General features: G+C 50.7%; 1 protein-coding gene across 1 annotated transcript in view; it reads right to left on the reverse strand.

Annotated features, from left to right (window-relative positions):
- The window catches only part of RTN4R (reticulon 4 receptor), a 64,444-nt gene extending 42,022 nt beyond the window's left edge, over window positions 1-22,422 (reverse strand). Inside the window, exon 1 of the mRNA XM_048964610.1 lies at window positions 22,194-22,422. Within this exon, the coding sequence (XP_048820567.1) occupies window positions 22,194-22,215 (22 nt within the window). The 5' untranslated portion in view covers window positions 22,216-22,422. The remainder of the gene's footprint in view (window positions 1-22,193) is intronic.
- Window positions 22,423-26,293: the final 3,871 nt, after the last annotated feature.

Consider the following 26,293-nt stretch of genomic DNA (forward strand, 5'->3'; position numbering starts at 1 on the left):
ACAAACATTTCAGGTGAATCTGCACCCAAATGCATTTGTAAACCTGGGTGTTGCATGGCCTCTTCATTCTCTAATTCCGGCCTAAAGGGCAGAGCCAGCTGAGATGTTTTTGTCAGAGCTCTGAGGAATCACATCTGTTTCCCAAATCCTCAAACACCTCTTCTAAAATGGATCCTGAAGCCTCATTTTCATTGGTGAAAAATAATAATAATATTACTCATGATGTCTGTGAATTACTGAAAGCAAGGTGCTCCCATGTTTGCAAACCAACTGGGATTGTACTGGGAGTTAGTTTTGTTTTCTGTGGGAAAACTGCAAGGAGGAAGAGGGGGATAAAGCTGAAATCCCCCAGAGAATTACAAAATGCTGTTTTCTCAGCATTTCTTCTGAATGGTAATCCTGTCTTTTTAGCAGGACTAATTCCTTCTAATCCCAGGGTGCAGCTTGCCCTTATGTCAGCTCTTTTTCCAGCCTCAGGTCATGAGCTCTGCAGTGACAGTGACAGTGCTGTTGCCAGGAGTTGCCCAGAGGAACTCGAAGCTGCATCAGGAGTACCACCACCCTGATGTTAATCATGGAACTGGTACTCATAGACACAACTGACTTTGGCCAAGACATCCAATGTCTTCTCCATTCCTTCCTCTAGCAGAGGTAAAGGTTGGCCCCCAGGCATTCACTACTGTTGGCACATTGCCTTCCAGCAATCGACACATTAGTAATTTCCTGCCCCAGCCTAGGGATGGATGATTTCTCCACCTTAAAATGTGCATGGCTGAAGAAGCCATCCTCGCTTCATGCTGCATGGTAAGTGAAGGGGCAATCCTACAGCCCTCCCCATGGCATGAACAGCCAAACTCTGCAGTATTACATATCTGAAGGAGGTCCCAGACTGACCCTGGCCAACATGGGCCTTCAATGCAGGAGCACTGCAAGTTGCAACCAGATAAGATCCCTCAGTCTGGAAAGCAAAGGTGAATTCACAGCTCAGCAGAACACAGCAGGCATGCACTTGGCCGGAGCACATCTTCTGCTAGTGAAAATAAAACGTAAGACTCTTAATTATTAATCAGTTCATATGCAAAATAGGTATCATAGCAGAATGGGGGAAGGGGAACGCATTGTTCCTTAAGAATAAATATTTAACATGATACAGAACAGCATGAATTTTTAAAGAGAAGTTTTTGTAACTGCTGAAGTTCTTGAACTGCTAAAGAAGCAGAATATATTCTAGCAGCAATGCCAGGTTCTGGAAAGGGCAACAGCCATTTGCACACAGGCAATTGCAGAGGATTAGGAAAGATGCAAGACCTTGGACCACAAGAACACTAGCTTTTCAACTACCATCCTCCTATGCCTACAGTTGTCCTCCTATTTCCCCAGCTCCCAAATTTCCATCTACAAATAGCTGTCATGTGCTGGATGGGGCTGGCACCCACAGCCTTGCATTCCCTCTGGCACCTTCACAGCCAGGGCTGTCTTATTGGGCAGAAAATGCAGAGGTGATGGGGCATCCCACAGAGGGATAGAGATGACACCCCACAGCTCTATCCCAGCTCTCTGGCTGCTTAGAAGAGCCACAAGGAGCAACATAGAAACTAATCTGGCCTTTCCACCTTTAGACCAAAGTCAGACAGAACAAAGGAAACCAAGAAAGGATGCTGAAGGAAGAGATAACTCCAAGTCCTCAGCGCTGGGCCAAAAGACAGGGAGAGCCCAGCAACAGCATTACCAGCTCTGAAGTGAAAGAGTTAAGACAGTTACCTTGGTGGATGTGCCCACAGCTGTCCCTGCTCCCAGTCCTGAGGACAGTCCCCCCTTTGCCAATGGGCTACAGGAAAGCTATTACATTCTCCTTTGATATACGCCTCCCATAAATCCAGGGACTGTAAATTAGGGTAACCTTCTGTTTTAAGGGCTGTCTGAGCTCTGCAAAGGCATCCCAAAGTCAGGGAAATCCTCATTGGAGATACTGATGCTTTGTCTGCAATTGCCCTGGGTTGAGAAGCAAGTTCACGCAGCTCAGGGGCACAGACAAGCAATGCCAACTGCTGTATTTGCTCAGGGATCAGGGGGAAAAAAAAAAAGCACATTTCCATTCTTAGAGGTGATGGGAGACCAAAACTGGTCTATGTGACTCATGATTTTGTGGTGGATCCCCACTCCTGCTGTCACCAGGACCAGGAGACACAGCTGCTCTCTGCCACTGTCACCAGGCTTATCATGAGGATAAGCGACCATCCCACAGTCCTTCAACAAATGCATGGGAACGAGCAGTGAGTCCCCACCATCACCTCAAAGAGGTCAGAGAAGAAGGCTGTAAAACAGATGCAGCACTTCTCTGCTCATCTCTGAAAGCATGCTGCCCTGTGATGACTCTGCAGGGTACGTTGGCAGGAGCTGAGACACCTCCAGGCCAACTCTGAGGTTGGTCCCTTGTTCCCCTTGTGTCCCCTGAGACATAAGTGGGTCAGTGGAGCCTTACACCATGTGTCCGTGCTCAGGATCTGGCCCTGTCTCCCCCAGCTGCCCATACAGATGCTTCAGGCTGTGCTGCCAGCTCCAAAGCCACAGGTGACAGAAACCCCATCCTGAGCACCAACCCATCCATCCACCTTCAGCTCAAGTCCCAGCCACCTGCAAATGCACAGGTGACAAATATTTGCAAGATCAGAGGGTGGCTGTGGCACACAGCTGTCCCATGGCAGGAGTGCACTGCAGGCACAGGCAGCTGTATGTGCCACCACTCTGCACAGGACTAAGGGGTTAGATGGTGACGACCAAGGGCACTGAGTTGCTGTGGGGACATGATGATGTGAAGCACTGGAACACGTGAACATGTGTCCCAGAGAGGTGGTGGTCCCTGCAGACACCCAAGGTCAGGCTGGAGGAGCTCTGAGCAGTGATGGAGCTGCGGGCATCCCACAGGAGTGTTGCACCAGACGACTTTTAAATCGTTCTATGATCCACCTTTGTGTCTTGAGATCTTGTTTTCACATCTCCAGCATGATCTTAAAGCACATGCGACCACACGTAGAGCACCACAGCTGTAGATTCCCACCACCACATAGCCATGGGCTGCCATAAACTGAGTTGTTCAAAGCAAACCTGCCCAGAATCACTTGGGGTTGACACCTCACAAGACAGCCTCATTCCCAAGCGATGGACAGGTGGTATCAGAGGCTGGTACCCACATATAGGACAGCCCAATGTGAGGCACCGTGCACCCAACGAGCAGCTCCATCTCTGGCTCTGGTGCTGCCACCCAGCACGTTTACAGCCTAATCCAGACAGAGCATTAACACACACTGAAATTTGAACCTGAAACTAAGCAGATGGGCTTCCCAACAGAAAACATCCCCGAGAACCCAGCCCGCTCATCTGCTTCTGGATGAGAAATCTAATAAAGTCATTGAGGTGAGTTAGGGCTGGGCACCATTATTCTCCCCCAATTTGTGCTGTCAGCCCCTTGTAAAACATGACGTATGACTCTGAAAATTCATCTCAGGCCCCAAACAGAATTTATTCTGCTGTAAAAAAGAAATGTGCTGAAAGAGACTGTGAACAGCGGCCCAGGGACCTCCATGCCACTGAAAACACACACACACTGATCTCAGCAAACAATTGATTTTATTCCCCATTGCCGCCATCCGTCTCCTCTCTATCCATTGCCAAATCTGGCTGGCAGGAGAATATGAGTTTTAAAGGTCACTACTTAATGATGTTAAAGAGCTGTCCTCCTTCTCAGATAAAATACTGATCAATCTGTAATATTTCTGATTGGGCTCTGCTCATGGAGGGGGATTCTGTTCCCCTTTGTGTTTCAAATATACTTAGAGCCCTGTCTGAAATCGAGCTGATAACTCACACTGGGGACTGACGCTGGCTGGACCTGACACATCACACGTCCAGCTGGTGGGCAGAAAGCCAGTAGAAGGGGTGATGAAGCACACTTTAGGTAGCTGTACAACATCATGTGCTATTATATCCTTAAATAACTTAATGCATAAGTGTTCAACCATTACTTTTCCCATTGCCTGTGCAGACTTAGAGCAGTTAGAGCAGCCCTGGACCTACTTCTCTCCTTGCAAGTCATGCTGCTGGGCTCAGCAGAAGGCTCACGCGATGATACAGAGATGGAGGTTCTGCCGAATTAGGATTGAGCCCTGTGTTGTGTAGCTGAGATATTCTGACATTTTTGGAAGTAGATCCATGCCTGGTTAGCTAGCCTTGCTTTCTTGCAGGCATTGATTTCAGTTTTTTGTTGGCATGCATTGAGAGTTTGAGTTTAGGACTGCAGCCCAGCATTTTGCCAGCTTTGGTAGCTGGAAATTGTTGTCATTTTTGGAAGTACATCTTTGCCTGGTAACTACTCTAAGGAGTGAAATTTAGATTAGATTTTAGGAAGAAATGTTTTACTCAAAGGGTGGTGAAGCACTGGAACAGGCTGCTTAGAGGAGCTGTGGGTGTCTCATATCTGGAGATCATACAACCATAGAATGGCTTGGGTTGTAAAGGACCACAATGATCATCTAGTTTCAACCCCCTTGCGTGTGCAGGGTCACCAACCACCAGACCAGGCTGCCCAGAACCATATATTCAAGAGATACTCAAAGCTAAGCTAAGTGGGACTCTGGTCAGCCTGATTTAGTGGGGGGCAGCCAGCCCATGGCAGAGGGGTTGGAAGTGGATGATGTTTAAGGTCCCTTCCTTCCTAAGCCATTCTGTGCTTCTATCCTAACCTTCCTGCAGACACTGATTTAAGGTTTTTGTTCTCCTTTGGGTAGAGTTTGAGTTTAGGGTCGAGCTCTAGATTCTGCCATATTCAATAGCTAGGATTTATTTAATATTTGGAAGTAGATCTATGGCTGGTAGCTACCCTTACCACATCCTGTGGTGAAAGCAAACTGGCCAAGCTGGGGCATCACCTCACCATACAGCTCTGGGAGGTGTGGGACCCTGAGCAGCAGAGGGACAGCATCACTCTACCACCCTCAGCACAACCCTCTGCTTTGGAGAGCACCTCATCCTGGGGCTATGAACCGTCCTTCTGGTGATGCTGCTCCTGAGCCGCTCTGCCGAGCCCTGCCTGATGCAGGGCACAGTGCTCATAAAACCAAAGGAGAAGTGCTGACTCCAACCTTGCTTACAAGGCAGGTGCTGGGGAGCCCTCCCACAGCCCACAGGATGGGCTTTCCTGGCTTCTACTTGCTTGCATGATTTAAACGTTGCCTCCTGAGCCCTCTGCAAGCACACTGCACAGAGCAAGAGCAGCACGGACCACCTCTCACCCCACCCCATTCACTCTCATCCCCTTCCCATGCAGCACGAGAGAAAGAACTTGAATACTCAAAGTCCTCAAAATGAACCAAAGAGTTCCAATTCCACCAAAAAGCCTTAAATTTTCTGTCGGACATACAGCCTTCAACAAGGGCTCTGCCAGAGGAAACCTGCTCATAATTAATTCAGCAGACAGCACATTTTGGAGTCTTTCTGAAACCTCCACAAAGAATTCTGGGGATGGGGAAAGGGACTGGGGGGAAGGGGGGCATTTTTTTTATTTATTTATTTCTCTTTAAAATTCTAAAGCCTCTCAGAGATGCTCAGACTTTTAAGGCTCTCCAGAGATGGCGTTCACATCTTTTTCTTTCCTTTCTTGCTCACTTTGCTTTGCAAAGTAAATCCCTCCAACTTTTGTCTCACAAACAAACCAGCTGCCGTTTCTATGGAGCTACTGTGGGCTCCCAAACCTTTTGCTTCTCTCAGGGACAACAAAGAGCAAATTAACAACATCCCAGACCCCTCTTTATGAACAATTCCATGCGAAAATAATCTATTTTGTAGTAATCTAGGCCAGGAGCCTGAAGCAGCCAAGGAGCCTGGATTGTGCATGCAGGCAAACAGAAGCAGGTCATCGTATCTTTTTGTCCCTTTTTCCCTCCAGATGGATTTCAGTGGAGCTCCCAGAGGTGACTGAGGCTGAATCAAGCTGCATCACAAAGGGATAGAAGGGCCAGAAGCCCATCCAGCCTCCTGGATGCTCTCCTTACTTCCCTCCAGCCCCCAAAAGCTGCAGTCAAGGGGCAGGGCTGCCGCCTTCCTCCATCTCAAGCAGAAAAGCAAAAAGTCATAAAGCTTCCTTTTGGGAGATCCTTTAGCTTGGAGGCACCCCTCAAGGCATTCCCAATGATACCTGGTAGGGCTTTGGCACAACCATTCCAACCCATGCACTGGTTTTGGTGGAGCTGAGCAGGGTCTGAACAACCCCTGTTGTTAACAGGTGCTCCTTGGTTGTATACCACCAGCACCCTGCAAGCATCATAGTCCACATCTAAATCAGACCCCCACCATGTTGGATGCTCCTGCAGGCACAACACCTGCTGAAAAGAGCTGGATTTATCTCATGAAGAGGGACAGAGCTGCAATAAAGTGCTGCGATAGCAAAACCTCTGAGGGCAGCTGTTGCATTGGGTGGCAATGGTGTGTGCTGGCTGGCTTGTCCAGCTACCAAAGACACGGTAAGAGCAAGGGATGATGAAGCTCAGCAATCGATACGACCTGCAATTCATGTTTGTTTTAACCTCTGCTGGAGAAGTCTCCAGCATTATAACCAAGACTTCAGCTCTATGCTTTGCTGGAATAAAGCCTGCTGTTTTCATCCGGAGTGTATAAAATGGAGTCAAAGGTGATTTACTGAATGGAGAGCAGTGATTTCCTGCAAGCAATGTACAAAACTCTACTGGCTGCTGTTTCCAACATCTGCAAGACTGAGAGGGCTCATCTGGAGAGCTGAGGATGCTCTTGTGATGGGTAAAGGGAAAAACATCCTTTGTAACTTATTAATCCAGCAAGCAGTGGGGAGAAAACCCACGGAACATTGGAGGTGCCCCAAGGGCATAACCAACAGCTTGGGTTTCTGAAATCAGCTCACAGGCAGAGAGCACCTCCTGCTCAGAAACAGCACAGAAATATCGCTGCCGTCCACCTGACCTGGAAAAGCAGCTTAGGGGGGGGGAGCAGATGACAGTGGCAGAGAAGGAGCCAGCGTGCCAGAATTAGCCACCCCGAGGAAAGGGGATTACATGCTTTGGCATGTCCTGGGGGCAAGGCAGCAGCCAGGGCCGGCAGGAGGGGGAAGGAGAGGAGTCAAGGAAGGGCAGGCTGGGCAGAGGCTGACACAACAGGGCTGTGCAGCATCACCCCAGCTTGGCTGCTGCAAGCAGCAAGGCAGAAGCAGAGGAAGGAGCCATGCTCAGAGGTGATGCTCAGCACACCCAGCACAAGGTCTGAAGAGCAAGTGAGCTCACGTCCATGGTGTATGAGAGGAGAGCACAAACAGAATAGGACCTATAGGCAAACATGGATGAGGTGCATTTCCCAGAGATATCCCAGCCATGAAGCAGAGTGGATAGGAAAGAAAGAGAAGCAAGAAACATGACAGATTAATGAGCTAGGGCTGAAATATGGGACCAGTTATTTTAGAATATGCCTTCCATATTCCAGGTGCTCTTCAAATTTGTACAGTTTAGTTACTCTATTATGTAAAATTTAATTGCCTAAGAAACCTGTACATGCTCTCAGCAACCAAAGCAGAGGAGTCTTTTTCCTTCCTTCCTCCCTTTCTTCTTTCCTTCTTCCTTTCCTTCTTTCCTCCCTTCTTTTTTCTTCCTTTCTTTTTTAGGGAAGGGCTCAGAGGCAGTGTGATTAGAAGAGACCCAATGACACTTGCTTTGAGCTCTGATAGCATTTTCTGAGAAAAGCCCATCTCTTCTGACTGATCTGCAGAGACGAGAGGATCAAGCCTGATGCCGTACTGGGCAAGGAGCCTATTTGGCTGAGAGGGAGCTCCTCAGCAGGGCTGAATGCAGAAGGCTGTGAGCCATGTCCATGGGCAGCACTCATTCACTCTACATCTCACTTGGAGCATCCCTACTGCACTGCACTCACTCCATCCAGAACAAGAGGGGAATGCAGGCCTGATCCTAGCAGAGGGCAAGCAAGAAGCTTCTGCAAAATACTGCAAAATGCTGCAGCCTTTTCCAACCTTAGTGATTCTATGACTCTATACCAGTGGGCAAGGCAAGAGAAAAAGGGCTTCTGCCCATAGTTTGGGTATTGGAACCCAGCACCATCTCTCCAGGTGGAGGAGGAGCAGAGATGCTTGGCCATCTCATCCTGCTCCCATCGAGCGCTCACATGGCTGTGGAGCCTTCAGCTGCTGAAAGGCACTGCACTGAGCTGAGCTGCTGGGGAAATGTTGCTGCAAAGCCGCTCATGCCCCTCTTTGAGTTATCGGGCAGAGCTGGGCGTGCTGCGGAGCGATAGCATTGAGTAATCCCCTCAACAGACACTCAGCCTTGAAGAAGAAAAGCAACCAACAAAGGGATATTTAAGGTTGCTACTGAGCACTTAATATAGTTTATATTTACAGCTTAATGGCTTTTCAGCATCACTAACTTCCATTCCAACAAAAAGACTTCCACTGTATTGCTTCAGCTTAAGTGATAACTACATCTTCACATTAATAAATATTTTAAAACAGTGGAACTCTAAACTCCTCTGGCACAGAGCCGGCATCTGCTCAGCTGGAGCCTGCATTTGCACATGAGAGAGAACAGATGGAACAACGCCTTCCGGATCCCCAGGACCACAGCAGCAAGGAAGCTCTCTAGCCCCATGATGGCATAGCTCAGCCTATGGGAGACACTCCCCATCCTCTACCTCCCAAAGGGGCCACCTTGTTGCACCCATACATCCCACCCTGAGCCCTGGGAGCAGTGTGTAGGACCCCTGAACTCTCACATGCACCCCAAAGTCTGCAAGGCTGGCAGATGTTTGCACAGGTCATGGTAGAGTGCTATTCCTCGCAATGATGGAGATGCCTAAAAGCTCCTTTGTGAGAGCATTCAGACACTTCAGCTCAGGGAACTGGAGGATCAGCTTACAGTAGGGGCAGATTCTTTCTGCAGCTCTCAGTCCCTGCATCACATTAGCTGCAGCATGGCTTTGTGCCACTGGTGTCATTTCGTTGCACTGGGGCTTGGCTTAGCCCTCAGGTGAGCTCAGTTCTCCCATGCAGACAGGTTCTGTGATTGAGAGGTGCAAGGAGAAAGCCAAAAAGCCAGCCAAAATTCATTCTCAGAAAGAATGGTTGGACACTGGCACAGCTGCCCAAGGAGTGGTGGGGTTTCTGTCCCTAGAGATGTTCCAAAACCATGGAGATGTGGCACTGAGGGATGTGATCAATGGGCACTGAGGGTGCTCTGGGGTTGGACTTGGGCAACTTAGAGGTCGTTTCCAACCTTTATGATTCTATGATCCTAAAAGACACCCAGGCTTAAAGAATAACGCTTTACAAGCCTGCCGCACGCCAACAAAGCCATAATGGGCCATGGGCCATGTTGTGCTGAGGAGCACATCCTCTCCCTGCTCTTAAGCACCGATTCCTGCACAGCTTCCTCAGCCAGGAGTGATGCTGTCCATGCTCACCCTATAGACCTTTCCAGATGTAAAGCTGCAAACGTGGCCTGCAGCTCGTGGCCGTGCATCCCTCCAAGGGATCCCATTGCACAACTGTCACACGCACACTCACACACAAATGCTCCTCTGTGCACCCAGCAAGCAGAGCTGTGGCTGGGAATAGCTGGTACACACCAAACAAAGAGTGGATCATCTCTGCTTCTAATCGCCTGGATGGTTTACTACAGGAAGGAGGGGAAAATCCACTTTCTCATAAGGATCCAGTTCCGTGAATGGCATTATGCCTCTGCTTGTATAGGAAATTTTACAAAGCTCAGTTGAAGGAAAACCCTGGCTTGTATGGTACAAGATAAGAAATCCTCAGCACTGACAAATGGATGTACCCATCTGCTGTGCATAGTATTATCTCTCTTCAAAAAAAAAAAAGGGGGGGGGGGGGGGGGGGGGGGAAGAGAGAAAGAAAAAAAAAGGAAAAAAGGAAAGGAAAAAGTGGATTGAACTTTGGATGCTTTTCATTTCTCTACAATGTGCAGCAAACTGTGATTCCTATTCATTAAGGGAGAAGATTGACATTCATTATAGTGTGCATTAAATTCCTCATTCTTCTGCTACCCTCTGAATTAGTCTACAGAGGGTAGTAACCAGTAATTTCTATATTGAATTTCTAGTAACTACAGTGGTCTTTTTCTTCCAAATAAGCATGGCAATTATAGTAAGACACTCTTCCTCCAGAAAGAGTAAAACAGGCAGTGCCACCTGAAAGCTCTGTTGCTTTCCTTTACAGCTGCAGTTAGACAAGCAGCTCCTGAAAGCATTTGGGAAGAAAGCCCTGTACCCCAGAGCACAGACAGCTCTGCTGGACCTGTGGCTCTCCCTCCCTCAAAATGTCTTCCAGCTGTGGTTGTACATAACCATGATACTGCCAGGCATGGGGAATGCATCAAGTCTATTGAGCTGGGGCAGGGAAGCCACAGGTGTGCATATATCCATCTCACAAGATCCAACATGCACTAGACCTTCCCAGCCAACATCTCTGCAGAGCAGAGTGAGCCGGGGGCTGGCTCCCACATCACTTCTGTCCCCTCCTCAGGAGGATGCCAAGAGGGCGGTTATATAATCAATGAATATACAGTTGTTATAATTACGAAATAAACAAGATAATTTTGGCTAAGCAGGTTTTTATACCAAAAAAGATAGACAGAGTGCTTACCCTTACTCCTGCCTTTTGAAGGACAACTCGTGGGATTGCCCTGCACTGTTAACATTTGGAAGCAGGGCAATTCTTTCTGGATTATGTCTTTTTAAGGGACATAATCTCATCACAACTCTGGACTTGGGTTCTCTATCCAGGAATCCACCTCCTTCTTGCATCTCTGTGTATTAACAACATCAGCAGCTCAAACCCCAGCATCTAATGGTTGGACTTGATGATCTTAGTGGTCTTTTTCAACCTGAATGATGCTGTGATTCTATGATCCTTCTGAATCAGAAAACATGAATGTGGTGGAAGGCTCCACATAATAACACTGGTTTTAAGGAAGTTTGGTCACAAAGGGGTTCTCTCTGGGCCTCAAGGTATCTGTGGTCAAGGAGCATGCAAAGCCCAGAGATGCCCTAATGATCACAGCAGTCCCCCAGGCTTTGGACCAACAGAGCCCATTTTTCCACTGGCTTCAAAGCATGCTCCAAACAAACCATTGCTGTGAGGCGATGACACTCTAACTTCGGTCTCCATTTGGATCTATTCATCTCTGTGTACTTCATTTAGCATTTTTCAGTGCAGAATTGTTGCATAGCCTCGGAGCAGGCTGACTTTTGTAGATATATCTGGCACAGGGGCTTCAACCAATGTCCATTGGGTGACACAGGGCTAAGCACTCCCAAGTTGCACAGGACAGGGAAACCCATCCGTGCACTGCACTCATCTTTCCAACCACTTCAGATACACAGATGTGATGCCTTTTTTGGTCCCCAGGCAGCAAGCTGGCCAAACCAAGGGCTCTGGCAATAGCTTGAATGCTTAACCACCAGCAGTTTTCCTGTACAGAAAATCTTTGCTATACCATCTTTCTCCTGGGGAATGAAGACTTTAGGGGCAGCATCCTCCCCACCTCACCTCATAGCTCTGCATTTTGTGTGCCCTCATCCATTGCTCAGTCATTCTCCAGGGGACTGCTGTGTTTATATTTTATTAATTAAGGAGATTTTAATACACCTGTGATGGGTTTGTAATGTCTCTTATCTGAATTTACAGGGAGTTACAGAATACATATCAGAGCTTCGACGTTCTCTTAATTAGCACCCAAGCAAATAAGAGCATGCTAGATCTGGAGATCTTTGGGGCCTCATGCTCCCCATCTCAGAGCCACCGGAATGTAATTTCAAGCAGCTTGGAAGGGCACCTCCAGGGTATTTGTCATCGCTTTCCAAACCCTTATTTACTCTCCACTGTTTCCAAAAAGCCCTCCGGGAGCTGGGAAATGAATCTATTTTCCTATTGAAACCCATCACATGGACATTCTGCTTGGCTATTTTTAGGGATGCCTGTGAAGGCACTCTGCTCTGTGAGCTCAGGGTGCTGCTGGCTCAGAGTTGCCCACGCTGGCTGTTCTGGAGGGTGCTGCAGGAGAGCCCAGCTGCACAACTTGTTCTTTGGGAGCCCCTCCATTGCTGACCCCAAAGCCCTTCTCCTCCACAGAGACAGCACTGGGATGTCCAATAACTCTGCAAAAACCTGTAGGGGACACCTGCATCACAACCAGAGCCATGCACAGTGCTCTTCAGGTTTGTTCCACCTTCCCAAACCACTGTTGAGTTCTACAGCTGGCACAGCCCACATAGGTGCAATGGGAACATTGCAGAGAGGCACATCCTGACAGGAGCCAACAGCAGTAACAGAGCTGACGTGACAAGGGATGGCTTCAGCACGACTGGCCCAGCAAGCAGAGCACAGCCCTCCTGGGACATGGAGATGGTCTTTGGTTATTCAGCCATGCTGAAATCCATCTTCCTTGCTCTGTCACTCCTGCCTGCGCTGTAATCACATCTTTGTTTTGCTCCATAGACACCTCCCAGGGGCAGCCTGGAAACTCAGCCCTCCACTGTAGCGTCGGCCCAAGCTAGGATGGTCCCATCAGTCACTGCCAGCCACAGCACCTGGGATTCCCTTTGGCTCTGCACATCCAGACAGGCTGGGAGCTCCCTCCTGCAGCATCGCTTAGGTCACATCCCATAAGAACTCCATGAGCTCCATCCCTCGAGGCAGAGGAACATCCCAGCACTGCTGACACTGCTGCCAGCTCCTCCCAACACCCACAACAGGGACAGAACCTTTCTTACACCACCCAGGAGCCAGCTCAAGACACCCAGACTCGTTCCACCCATCAGGGCAGCTTCTGCTGGCAGTGAAGGCAGTGAGTATGACAAGCTCCTGCTTGTGGGGAAGGTTCCCTGGGGAGCCTCCCCTTAACCCCCACAGACAGAGCATATGCCGACGATGCCCACTCCCCTGCCAGCAGTCCCAGCTTGATGCCCTGAATGACATTTCCCAGGAAAAGAACAGCACAGTAAATTCAAAGGTTAAATTTGCATATTTCCCAGGGCTGCTGGGAAGAGCCAACCACTACTACTGAGATAGGCTGCTGCCAGCCTGCCATGCAGGGAATACCCACCTTGCACCCGGTGCAGCTGCCCATGGGACCCTTTGCACAGCAAAACCCTTGTTCTGAGAGGGACAAAAGCGAAGGACCACAGCAGTGGATGAAGCTTTGGCCATGAATCTGCAGAAGGTCATTGAGGAGGAAGGCAGTGTTATCTGCCAGGAACAATCAGGGCTGAATGTGTCCTGGGAAGCAGCAATGGAGATGATTCTGTGCTAACAAGGAGAGAGAGCCTGCAGGCTGGCATTGCTGGGTGCTTTCCTGAAAATATAAAGATCCAGCCTTTGCTGGATCTTCAGTGGACTTTCAGCAGGACCTTGTGGAAGGCAGCTCCAGAGTTCTCTCTCGCTAGCTAAACGCTCTCCTCCTAAGCTACTCTCTGTTGTACCAGAAGGAACAGCCAAGCTATCATCCCCATGCCATTTGTCACCATGCTTTCTCCTGGATGCTACAACCTCTTTCCTCACCCAGCTCCAACCCATTGGGCCACACAGCCCAGCTCAGCCCACCCTGCTGCCCCTGCAACAGGCAGTTGCCCCAGCACTTCATGCATCCAGGCACATGTGCACTCTGTGATGGGCATTTTGGTCTAACAACCACACACTCTGTCTAACAATCCAGAAAAGCCCAGAGGCTACTTGGCATAAATGACAATTCCTACTCATCACCTTCTTCCCCAGGCACGAGAGCTCTGGGGAATTCGGTGGAAGGAGCTGCTGGGGTAGGTGGGTTGCAGCTGGAGCCAAAGCTTGGCTAAGGCCCTTCTGCAGGAGCTGCTGGATTGCACAAAGCCCTGCTCCTCTCCTTTACCTCTGTGCAGGTTTTGACACTTGCAACAAGGTGTAATATTCCTCACCGTGTCATTTAGCTCCTATCACATTGAGACATTCCTGTACCATCATTGTCTCCAATTATCACTTCCCACCTCTCCTCGTGCCAAGTGGCAGGCTCGTCCCTTTCACTCACAGCATCCCTCAGCATTGCAGAGAGCCTGTGCTGCTCCAGCCCTGCATACACGGAGAGCTCATATATTCAGCAGCCCAGCACTGTGCCCCTCAGGCTCAGAGCAACAGGACCACAGCTTGTCCCATCTCCTCCCTGGGGGCTGTGCCCTGCAGTCACACACTGGGGCAGCATGTCAGGTGCTCGGCGATCTATCTGACAGCAAAGCTGCACCCCGTGCCCCAGCCTCGTGCTCTGCCTGCATTGCAGCAGATGGCAGCGGGTGCCCCATTCTCACCCCTGTGCTTTTTTAGGAGTTTGGGCAAAGGGGTCACATTCAGACAAGCAACAAAGCCTTCGCTTCAGGAGTACAGGAACAAAATAGAAATGCTCAGAAACTGCGGCTGACACAGCCCAACACATCCATCTCAGCTGCAGCAAGAGGAGGGAGGGGGCTGCAGGTGGGGAAATGGGCCCATGGCATGTGGAGAACTGCATTGGCTGGCATCCGTGGGGTGCTGGCCCATAAACACACACAGAAGGCACTGAACATATCAGAGAGGTGGGATCCCCTCCAGCAACAAAGGAGGAGATCAGCACAGGGAGCTCACCCAGCAACTGCTAGGGGAGAAGCTCAGTGCAACCAGAGCAGGAGAGGTGCACCCTGGGGAGAGGTGAACCCAGCCCCAGCACCCAAGCACTTCTCCATCAGTGAATCAGGTCAAGCACTCCCAGGCTTCCCGTAAATCCAAGGTCCTCAGGAAGTGACCAAGCAAACTGCTTTCAAGAAGACTTTGTCCCTGCAGCCCAGCTGGCCACCCTGAAGCATAGGATTAATTGTAAGCCTAGCAAAACACTAGGAAAGCCAAAAATAAATACAGCGAAAGAAAAACATTTCCCACTGGAAAGCCATGGCCAAGTAAAGTCAGTCTCTTCTGGGCTGGTTCCCAGGAGGCAGCTCAGATTCATTTATTCTGCCACTCATATAAATGTCTCTCTTTGGCTGTGCAGCTCCCTCGGTGCTGCCTTCCAACCTGGGAGAACAAGGGCCCCTTTTTCTCACTCAGCACCAATCTCTGAGCAACTGAGCAGAGCCCAGGCAGCCCCAGCCTCAGGAAAACTGAAATAGTGGTTGCTGAGCTGGGGATGCCATTTAAGCAGCCTGCTGCCCACCTCACTCCTTCAGCTGCATGCAGCCACCGCCACTCGTGGCATCCTTGTGGCACCGTGTTCTCCCACCATCCATCACTGTGCACGTGGTTAGTGTCAGCGTTCAGGACCGTAAGCTGCTGTAATTACCATTATTACTTCCTCCCCCCCCCCCCCTCCCTTCACGACACATTAGCTGCAAATTGAGAGAAGAGGGAGGGAGGGAGGAAGGGAGAGAAGTCCCTGAAGTTGATAAATCAGCTGCTGGCAGAGGAGCGATGCCCACACCTCAGTGCACCCCAAGTGAGCAGGAACAGAATGAAGGAAAGCAGAAATACAAGTGCCCATGTGGAGATAAAACAGTTACCCTTTGTGGTGGCCAAGAGCCAGTGGTCCCGTAGAGGCCCAGCACTGTTGTCAGCAGTCATGCTTCTCTCAGATTGAGAGGTGATGGTATTAAGTTGCATCAGGAGAGGTTCAGGTTGGATGTTAGGAAACATTCCTTCTCCAAAAGAGTGGTGATGCAATGGCACAGCTGTCCAGGGAGTGCAGGGGTCACCATCCACAGAGGTGTTCCAGAACCATGGAGATGTGGCACTGAGGGACATGGGCAGTGGGCACGGTAGGGGTGGACTGGGGTTGTGCTTGGGGATCTGAGAGGTCTTTTCCAACCTCAATGAACCTATGGTTCAGAGGAAGATGTCCCACCCAACTCTGTGGAAAGGAAACTACCAAATCTTTCAGACTGGGGCACTGAAGACTCTCCCCAGTCCCAGAACAGCCATTTCCAGAGCATCTCAAGCCTGGTGCACCCTACAGCACTCAGAGCTGCGCTGCTGACACCCAGGGCTGCAGCTCCCCACAGGCACAAGGGATGCCTGGATGAACAGGAGTGGAAAAGTCCCATGGGTTTGAAAGCTGCTGGATCTACAAAAAGACTGCTGACCTGAAGACGGAGTGACTTGCAATGAAACCAGAAAGCTTCCACATCACTCTGGACAGACAGCTCCCAAGCACTCCACAGACCAAGAGGTAGATGCTCTTACACAGCACCAAGGGAGGCAGGGAGCAGTAAATAAAACCCTCATGGCGTTACCCAGCCAACAAAACGGGCTGCTGTCAAATCGCTGGGAAGCTGTGAAAGACAGGAGCGTTCCCAGCGCTCACGCTAATGCTCTGAAGGGAAAGGGACAGACAGCCCTCTAGTGTAAAGCCAATGCTAACCACGTCAGCACGGCGATGGGAAGCATCAATCACACTGGCCACACACACTTGGAAGAGCCCTTGGCTAGAAGCAAGGAAAGCCAAATCCAGGTCCTGCAAAGGTTTTCCCCGTCCTCCTCCTCCTGCTGTGTATTTAAGAGTCAAGCTGGGTTGGCATCCCCTTCCCACACACGTCACTGTGCATCACACACGGCCCCAACCATCACTCGCAGCTTTAAGAAAAGCACCCAATTAAAATCAATATTTAAAGTCATCAAACAAGAGCGCACAAATCTTAACAGCCACACAATTCACTCCGACATAACGACACAGGGTGCAGAGTCAAGAGCTGCACCAGAGCGCCCAGAGCGAAGTTCTGCCCACGGTATTCAAAATTTAATGAAAACACACCAATTTTAAACACTTTCCCAAATCCAGCTCACAAAAGCTGTCACTTTGATGGGAACGGTCCCAGCCTCAGCCTCATCAGTCACTTTTACTTCCTCCTTAGTAGCTAAAGACGCAAATGAACTCCCAGCAAACTGCACAGCTTCAGGAGAAGAATTTAGCAGCCAGATGGTTCTAGCAAAAGATTCATTCTTGGGGAAAAGAAGTGAAATTTAACCGGTTTCCCCAGTGGGCAGCACACAGGAGAGAATCTGCCACATCAGTAAGCAAAGCTGAACCGCTACCGCTGTTGTTGTTGCTTCTGTTGTATCAATGACCCCCCTCTTCCTAGACAGTCATGTAAATTATAATTATTGCTAATAACGGATCAGTTCGTGCACATCCATGCAAGGCTCTATAATGATCCCTTTTCTTTTTTTTTTTGAGGGCAGAAAAGAAAGCACCACATTCGAACGCACAAACATTCCTTTGTTTCCAGTGGAAGGTGAATGGAAGGCAATGAGATGAAAGAAAACACCGTCCTTAGAAAGGCAACAAATGCAAAGAGCCATCTGAGGGATGCACCCAGTTTCCTCCGAGATGGAACAAAGCTGTGACTGCCTGCAAACTCCCATCCAGGCAGTGAACCTCACTCTGCCCATGAAACACCTCTGTTTTCCCTGTGCTTTATCTCACTTCTACATGGAATTGCAGATGTGGATGGGAATCAGTCAATTGAGGCATAGCTGGCAGCAAAGGCTCTCCAGACCTTTGAGGAGATGCCCACAGATGAAGTACAGAAACATGCAGTGCAAGCAAGGTTTTCTGAGTCTAGATTCCAGGAAGCAAACAGCATCATTTAACAAAAGGACTTTGATGACTCAAGGATGTTAGTGGCAAAGGGGACAGAGGTATCCCATGTCAAAGGCTGGTTTCTTCTTAGCTGGAATTTGGGCAGAAGGAGAAGCCAACAGCAGAGCAGAGTAAGGTGTTTGGAGGGTAATCCTGGATTTCCTCAAGGGTTTCCAACCCACAGCTAAAGAACACTCGAGCACAGCATGGAAATGAACCATGGACCCCAAACTGCGTATGAGCAAACGGTGGCTCATTGTAAATAAGGCAGGTGCACCCCAGGGGATGCAGGCCCTGATGAGACTTCCAGAAATGGCACTAAAAATCACAATATGCAACAACTTCCTTGCTTCCAAAACTCTCAAGTGTTTTTGCACGCTCTTGTATGATGCTTTGACTTCCATTGGCAGCTCCAGGAAGGAAGGCTATAAAATAAAACAAAGCACTTCTCTAATCCCCTGATTCCAAGAGCAGAGAGACAGTAAATACTGCATAATGTGCTGGTGCTGATGTTTGGCTCCAAGCTGCAATGCTAAGGCAACGAGGAAGGCCAGAGTGGAGAGAGAAACCTGCAGCACCAGCCCTAAGGAGAACACCATCCATCTTGTGTCCTGATGCCGTGTCATTGCTGCCTGGACCCGAATGCTTCAGCTCAGGGCCGACCTCTGTGTGCACTCTGGGCCCCCTGGGAGATAGCTCAGCATCACTTTCCCGTTGTTAGAGCTGGAAAAGCTGAGCAATCTGCTCAAGGGCACAGAGAAGTCAAAAGCAGAACTTGGAGCAGGGTGCAGAAGCCCAGACCTCTGTGAGGCAAGGGAAATAGGGACAAAGTCCATACATGCCACATGCAGATGCTTTCTGCCTCAAATCCAGGTAGGATTTCCATGTGTGCTGCAAACACACTATAGGAAATAACCACTTTGAAGCCTCCCTGCTCTGAGTCATCACTGAACACCTCCATAGGAAAAATCACCCAAACCTTGTGCTGCTGCGTGCGGCTGTAGCTGTAAGCTGTGAGTTTGCACACTGTAGCAATTATTTTGGCATTTCTATGCCAAAAATGGGAGGATCCACCCTTTGCTTCTTGACTTTTCAGTGTTGTTTTCTCCCTTTTCCTTCAGCCTCTGGAAACCTCCAGGAGTTGCAACCACAGCAAAAAGGGAAGGAGAGGTTGGGCTCTGTGGACCACAAGCTCCCACCTCCCTCCCACACATACAGTACACAGACCCAATTGGCTCCAGGATACAGCAGAAGGATGGGAGGGAGAAACCCTGGTGCAATTCCCAGCCCTTGCAGGCACCACAATGCAGTGCTGCAATGGTACAGAATGCTTCTGCTTCCTTGTGTGTGCGTCTCCTGGATAAACAAACCCCTTTAGGAACATCAAAAGAGGCACTTGGCACTCTGAGAAATGTCTTAATGAAGGTGACGGCAGCGTGGAGCATTGCAAATCCAAGGCAAGAGAGCACATGCTTAATTAGACCAACTCCTTTCTTCTCCCTTCAGTTCTGCTTCCCATGGCCTCAGCCTCTCCACTGGGGAACGTCCTGCAGCACGGCCGAGCCACACACAGTGGGCACAGCAGCCACAGGCAAGCTCAGCACAAGGATTAAAGCTCAGCTCTTCACAATCTTCCTTGTCCTGCTTTGTGCCGAGGCTCTGGCTCAACCCATCTCCCCTCTCCCTCCTCCTCCTCCCCTCCTTTTGGGGCTTGGATTGGGGAGGGAAGGAGGATGCTGCGCTTTCGGGGCAGGCAGCAGCTCCATGCAGCAGCATCACTGGGCATGCAGGGCCCATGGCAGCATGCCCGGGAGCTGGGATCCGGAGCATCCTTCCCTTCTCTGCCCTCATTTCAGTCTCTCTCACTGCTTCTGAGCCAAAATTCACAGAGGTGCTGCTGGATTTGCCGATTTTACTCCCTTCCTCCCCACCACCACCACTTCTGCACCTTTATGAGCTGCCAACATAGTTGCCACTATGCAAAGCCCAAAGCACCCAAACATGGGATGCAGGTAATTAACAAAGAGCAAGGCTTGCAAGGACAGGGATACCACATTCCCCACGTTCTGGTCAGCAACATGAACACCTGCTGCCCACAAACCACAGCAGTGCAGAGGGCAGCAGCAGCTCTCACTGCTTCCAATTCCCTTATTTTCCGGGCCAGCTTTCTCTTAGAGGGGAAAATATCACCAAACCAGCAGAGACACAACCACATCTGCGCTGACACAACCTCACAGCACGGAGCAGCACAACGGCACCTCGATATTCAGGCTGTGATATTCCACTTTAAAAAGCCTCTCAGAACACATCCACGATGGACCCACAGAACGTTGGACCGAAGCATTGTGCTGCCCGGTGGGGAAGAGGGAACAAAGCTCAGGAAATGCTGAGGCTCCTTGAAACGAATGAACAAAGTACAGAAAGGAAATATATAAAATAATGCACTAATGAATGGTGTCTTCTCTCAAGGAAAAGAAGGAGCTGCTGCTGCATCTCCAAATAAATATTCTCTAAGCTTGGTGTAAGTTCTTATACTACAGGATTTTGTAATGCATAAGAAATTCTATTTTAAAAAAAAAAAAAAAAAGATAGAAAGAAAGAAAGAAAAAGCTTGGAAAAATCTTTCAATATAAATAAATTGTGTTAATAAAGCAGTAAGTGCTGAGAACACCAGGTGAAAGCTCTGCCTCTAACTGCCCCTGGTGGCTATTTCTGGCTTACAAAGCACTCGGAGCATCCTGGCAGCCCACAGTGGGAAACATAGCCCAGATGCAGGAGGATGGTCACTCATCCAAACAGTGTCTCCTAAGGCTTATAAGGACTTCACAGTCACACCTACCAGCAACCCATAGCCTCTCATAAGCAGTAGGAAGAGAAAAAATAAATAAATAAAAAAATAATAATAAAAAGTCAACCCCCTGAAAGCTTTGTTCTATAAATAAAGCTGTTGTAACACGGGTTTTGTATTTCATTATCTTCGGTAGCAGCTGGAAATACAGGAAAGTCACGGTGCAGAGACAGCACTGCAGCATCACAGAGTGCCCCAGTGCTGCACCACACCCATCACCCATCACCTGGGTACCACTGCCAGCATCACAGCAGGCAGCCACGGGGCTCAGATCAACCAAAAGCCTGTAGCACATAGCAAAGGGATGCCGGCATCTCAGCATCACCCAAGGGCCCCGCAGGCTGACACCACAACCAGCTCCCCCCTGCTCCTCCCCAAGGTGTTTGCTGAACAGAAAGCAATTGGTTATTATGGAACTTGAAAAGGATTCGAGCCCTCCAAAAGAGGTTGTGTGTATGGAGCAGAGCTGGGGAGCATCCTTTCGACCGGTGTCAATGAATGAGCTGGAGTGCTTTCCAAAAAGAAAAAGGAAGCAAATCAAAATGAAATGGAAAAAAAAAAAAAAATAGGGTATCTTTGATGGGGAAAGGAAGCGGGCAGGAGAAGGCACACATGGGAAAGGGACTCCATGCAGCTCTGCGTGCCAAACGCTCCCTCGACCAGCAGCCTGGGCAGCCGAGGAGCTGCTACAAGGGGCTGATGGCTCGAGTTCAATATTGCAGCCCTCGGGCTGGGTTTCCAGCAGCACACCTGGGCACGCTTTTCCAAGCGGCCCGAACCTGAGAGCCTGTGTTCCTCCGAAAGCAGGTCTTCATGTCGGGTTTCACCCGGAGGGACTGCAAATGGGATGGGCGAAGCCACGAGCTTACAGAGATGCATCCCCTCACGGGGGGCAGCAGCCCGATCCGTCCGCACCGGCAACTGAAAAGCAAAAGGGCCGCTCGAGCAATGGAAAAGGGCGATCTGCAGCGAGAGGAGGCTGCTCTGCCGGGCTTCTCCACGAGCTCCTCTCGCTGCTGGGCACCAAAGCGGGAGGGGGTCCCTTAGAGAGGGGTCAGCCCCGTGTACATCCCCGGTCTCGGGGATCCCGCAACCTCCGCCAACTTCCCCGGCCGGAGGCACCCGCAGCTCCTCCGCAGCATCGTCGGGAGCGGAGCATCGCTCCTCGGCAGCCCAGAAAGGAGCGGAGGAAAAGCCGGGCTGGCTGCCTCCGCCCTCCTCTCAGGCTCCGCCGTTCCGGCCACCTCCCCCAGCAGCACGGGCTGCGCCCCGGTGGGAGGCAGCCTTGAGAGCAGAGGATGCCGCTTTTTCCCCCGGCCCAACCTCCTTAACACTTTGCCTGCCCCAACTTCGGGGGGAGCCCGGCCGCACTGAGGCGGGGGTAGAGAGGGCAGGAGGGGCCTCAGCCCGCAGCCGTGTTACCCCCATCCAACCCGGCCTCAGCCTCCGCTCACCCCTCCACCTCTCCCGAGCCCAGAGAGATGCGGACCCCCAACCCGTGGGCTCCGGCCGCGCTCCCCCAACAGTGGGACCCGGCCGTTCCGACGAAGAAAGTTGCAGGCAGGGAAGTTCCGAGTTCGCACCGCACCGGGGGATGTGGTAACCTCGCTCTGCCCTGCCCTGCCCTGGGGAGTCTCGATAGGGGGGGGTAACAGGGGGTGGGGGGACGCACCTACCTTCAGCTATCGCCCTCTTCATCTTAGGGGTCGGGGAAGGCACGTCTGGAGGCGCAAAGTCGAGCGGCGGCGGTACAATCCTTGAGAAAGCGGAGCAGGTCCTCGTGCAAAAACTTCAGCCCGAGCGCGGAGCGGAGCGCGGGGAGGGGGCTCTCCCTGTGCCGGTGCCCTCGCTCATCGGGGGAATGAGCAGCCCCCGAGCTGGAGTCAGCATCCAGGCGAGGCTCCCCCTCCCTCCCTGCCCGCCCGCCTGCCTCCTCCCTCCGTCCTCCCTCCCGCCCGCCGCACGCACGGGGCCGGGGCCGGAGCTGCGGCGGATCCCGCGGAGGCAGAGCCGGAGGCGGCGGAGGGGAGCGCGGAGCCTTGCAGCGGCGGATCCCGGGAGCGAGCGAGCGAGCGGGGCGCGGGGCTTGGAGAGGCGATGAATGTTTTATGGGATCATGTGGTTTGACGTGAGAGGAATCAGCCTAGCTCGGATTTACTGGCTGGAGGAGTGAGAGGGAGGACGGGGGAGACGGGCACGGGATGGAAGGAAGGAAGGGAGGGAGGGGCCGCTCCGGGGGCAGCCGGAGCCTTTCCGACGGCAGCGGGTCCCCGCGGTGCCCGGGCAGGGCGGTGCGGGGCCGGGAGGCTCATTCCTGGAGGAGAGGTGCCACCTAAAGGATGCCGCGGATAGGGCCGGCCGGGCGGCTGCGGGCATCGGGCCGGTCGCTCCCCCGCCTCCAACCGGCAGCATCTCCGGGAGCCGCCCGCAGCCCGCAGCGCACGGCACGGGGCTCACGAAAGGATCCGGGCGCTCCCGAGCCGGCTCCCATCCGGGCAGGTCGCGGAGGCACACGGCTCGGCTCTGCCGCAGGGCCCGCTGCCGGGGTTCGTTTCTGTTGCTGTGGGGTCACTGCGTTCCCCGGGGAGGCCCAGAGAAGGCAGAGTCCGCATCTTCACCCCTCCACCTCTACCCGATCTCATCCCACCCGTGTGCTTTTGGGATCGTTTTCCTGCGTGATGCAAGAAGAGCTTACCTCAGTTTACCTAAAAGCATAATATTTACACTGGTTGGAGATGAAACAAAGTGAAGGTGGTTTTCTATCCTCATCCCTCTCACTAGTTTCCCTGTCCTGGAGCAGACAGTGCTTACTGCACGGGCAACTCCCATCTGCAGCTATCCTGAGGAGCAGGAAGCCAGATCTCATTAAACTGAACTCATTTGCTCAATGGGCAAAGGAGACAGGAAGGATGGTGCCAGAAACAGCAGAACGTTTTGAACATTTTGAACAGGAAGACATGGTGGCTCTGGCTCTGCTAATGGGAGGTTTCAAACTGCTACCTGTATATATGCATGTGTACATATATATATACATATATAGATAGCAGTTACCTATATGTGTAGGGGTATGTATGCTATTGAATATTCATATCTCTCTTATGACTTGCCACCTTTATCTTGGCCATCTCCACAGCTGCTTGCACCCAGGGCTTGTGCTGCAACCACATTATTGAAGGTCTACCCAGTTTTCTCTGTAGGTATGGTATCAAATGAGTCAGGAAACTGGTACAGTGTCTCCTCTCAGCCAAAGACCTTCAATGCCTGCAGTCATCTGTGGAGAGAGAGAAAAAGAAGAAAAGAAAAAAAGAAATGCAACCAAAGGAAAGTTCAATTGGGCATCTGAGCCAGCTGGAGGGCATTTATTAAGAGTGGACTCTAATTAGGCAAGCAGCCTCAGCTGTCCACAGGCATCTGGGTTGTGTGCCTTCCAGATGTCTTCTAGATACCTTTTGCTGTCATTTTACCCATCATCCACAAGCAAAGTGTAAATGTGGAGCTGGGGAAAGGTTCCCTTTGGGAACAATGTCAGATCATCAGGTCAGCTGCAGCTGGCAGAGCTATGTAAGGGTCCCTCAGATGGTCTCAGGGACTGCAAACAGAGCAGTGTATCTTGGCCAAGCTGTGGGAGTACAGCTTTATTTTTTACAGTGCCTGGGGCTTTTTGGCACCGTGTCATCACCAAGTCATAGAAGTGCACAAAGCTGGGGAGGTTCTGAAGTAGCTGTCATGTTCTGTTGCAGTTCAAGATTTAGAGGCCAAGGTAGGACCCTGAGCACCAGACAGCCTGCAGTATGGCTCTTCTCCAGAACCTACCTCACATGCAGGTCTTTCAGGGCACCAGTAGATAGAGATGAATCTGGCTTTTCTCAGGACAAGACAGAGCCTCCCAAATGTAAAAGTAGCCCCATTCTTATGCAGTAACACTCACTGTTGGAGGCTTAAGTTTTGGGGACTAGCTGGGGAACAGCTGGAAGCAGGAGATGTGCTTTGAGGGATGTCCTCACCTTGACTTTGGACAACACCTGTGCCAGGATTAGATATGTGGAGTCCTGGGGGCAGCTCCCTCCCCAGCTTGGCTCAAAGGCAGGGCATTGCTTCCATCCCATCCCATCCCATCCCATCCCATCCCATCCCATCCCATCCCATTCTTCTCTACTCAACTTGCTTTGCATACCATTTCCTCTACTCATTCTGCATAAGGACAATCTCCAGCTGTACTCCTGCCCATGTCGACTTCCAACCTGTACCCAATACAGTGCATGCTGCCCAACCCCACCCTGCACCATACAGCCCCTCTCTTCTCTGCCTGTCCTGCACACATTGCCCCAAACTTTTTGAGAACATGCTGTCTAGGGAGTGCTGTGCTCTTAATTTCTAACCCTCCTGGCTCAGATGGAACCATGGCCTATTTAGCAGTTTGCTGTCTCCTTTGGGTCCTGTGACAGGTAGCAGATCTGCCCTGAAGAAGCAGATGAAATAGTTTTAGGTCTAAAGGAAAGGTGAATTGTGGCAGTAGACACAGAGTCCTTCTGCTTTCTGCTGGTAGCATGCTTTGTTGATTTTTGGACATCTGGGGAGGCGAGGAAGGATGATCCCACCCTGCCCTACTCTTTCTTCAATGACAGTCCAGCTCCTGCAAGTCAGCAGTATGCTGCTTCTCCTTGTTAACACACCTCCAAGCACTCGTGTTTGAGTAGTGCCCTCTGACATTGCCATCCCAAGCAGTGCATTGGGAAAGAGGGGTCGCCTACATGCAGAGCATGAAGATCACTGCAGATAAAAGGACCTTGGAGCTGGAATTGTCTGGGGGAGAGCAGGAAAGTGAACACAGGCAGTGAAGGAGTTAACTGAAGCTATAGTCACAAGGCCAAAAATTACAGGTTCTAACACCAAGGCAGCAGGTTGTATGCAGCTGTTTGGCTGACATTTCTGAAAGGTTAATCTTGAAGTGGAGAGAGCACATCCACAGAGTGCTGGGCCTGACTTTTCTAGCAGATCCCTGCCCCACCTTGGGCTGGTTTAAGACCCAACAGTCTGTAGCACACAGGACACCATGAAGGAACGTGGTGGCTGTGACCCTGGCATGCAAAGTGGTTCACCCTAGTGCCAGCTGGCTTTCCAATCTCATGTTATAAGACACAGGAGGATCTTCCCTCTGTGCCTGTTGGACATTTGTGCTTTCCATTTCCCAACATGGCTAAGCACTGTCTAGCAAAGAGAAAGAGCCTCCCAAGCAGGCGATCTCCTGGGAGATATGAGGTGGCTCGCAATTACAGCGTGAGGAGTTCTGTGCAGCTCATTTGCAGCTTGGAAAGGAGCCAGTATTCACTCAGATCAAGAGACACCTTGCTTTGACTGGATAATTACAAGATCATCTCTACCTAGCTCTTAATCACATTTAGATCAGTTCTCTTCCTTTGGATCGTGAGCATTGTTTGCAAGGCTTTGACTAGCTGCTTGCTCACTCATGTGGCCACAGTGGCTGGAGCACATTTGGGGCAAATTCCTGGGTCTGAAGGTGATGAGAAGAAGGTGGAGAGCCAGAAGGGGAAAATCACATTTTAACACACGTACCAGGGAAACGCAGCACCTGTACAGTGTATTCCCATTGATTGTCTATGCACTGAAGTCTTCTACAACTCAGGAGCTCCCTAGGGCTGGGCCCTGCTCCCACAAAGAACCATTTGGGTAAGAAGATTTCCAGTTTTCACTTTTGCCTTTGTAGCGAGCACAGATTGCTCACTACCTGCGTCCATTTGTATAGCAGGAGGACAGT

The sequence above is a fragment of the Lagopus muta genome, chromosome 17 (assembly GCF_023343835.1).
Source record: "Lagopus muta isolate bLagMut1 chromosome 17, bLagMut1 primary, whole genome shotgun sequence".
Taxonomy (NCBI): domain Eukaryota; kingdom Metazoa; phylum Chordata; class Aves; order Galliformes; family Phasianidae; genus Lagopus; species Lagopus muta.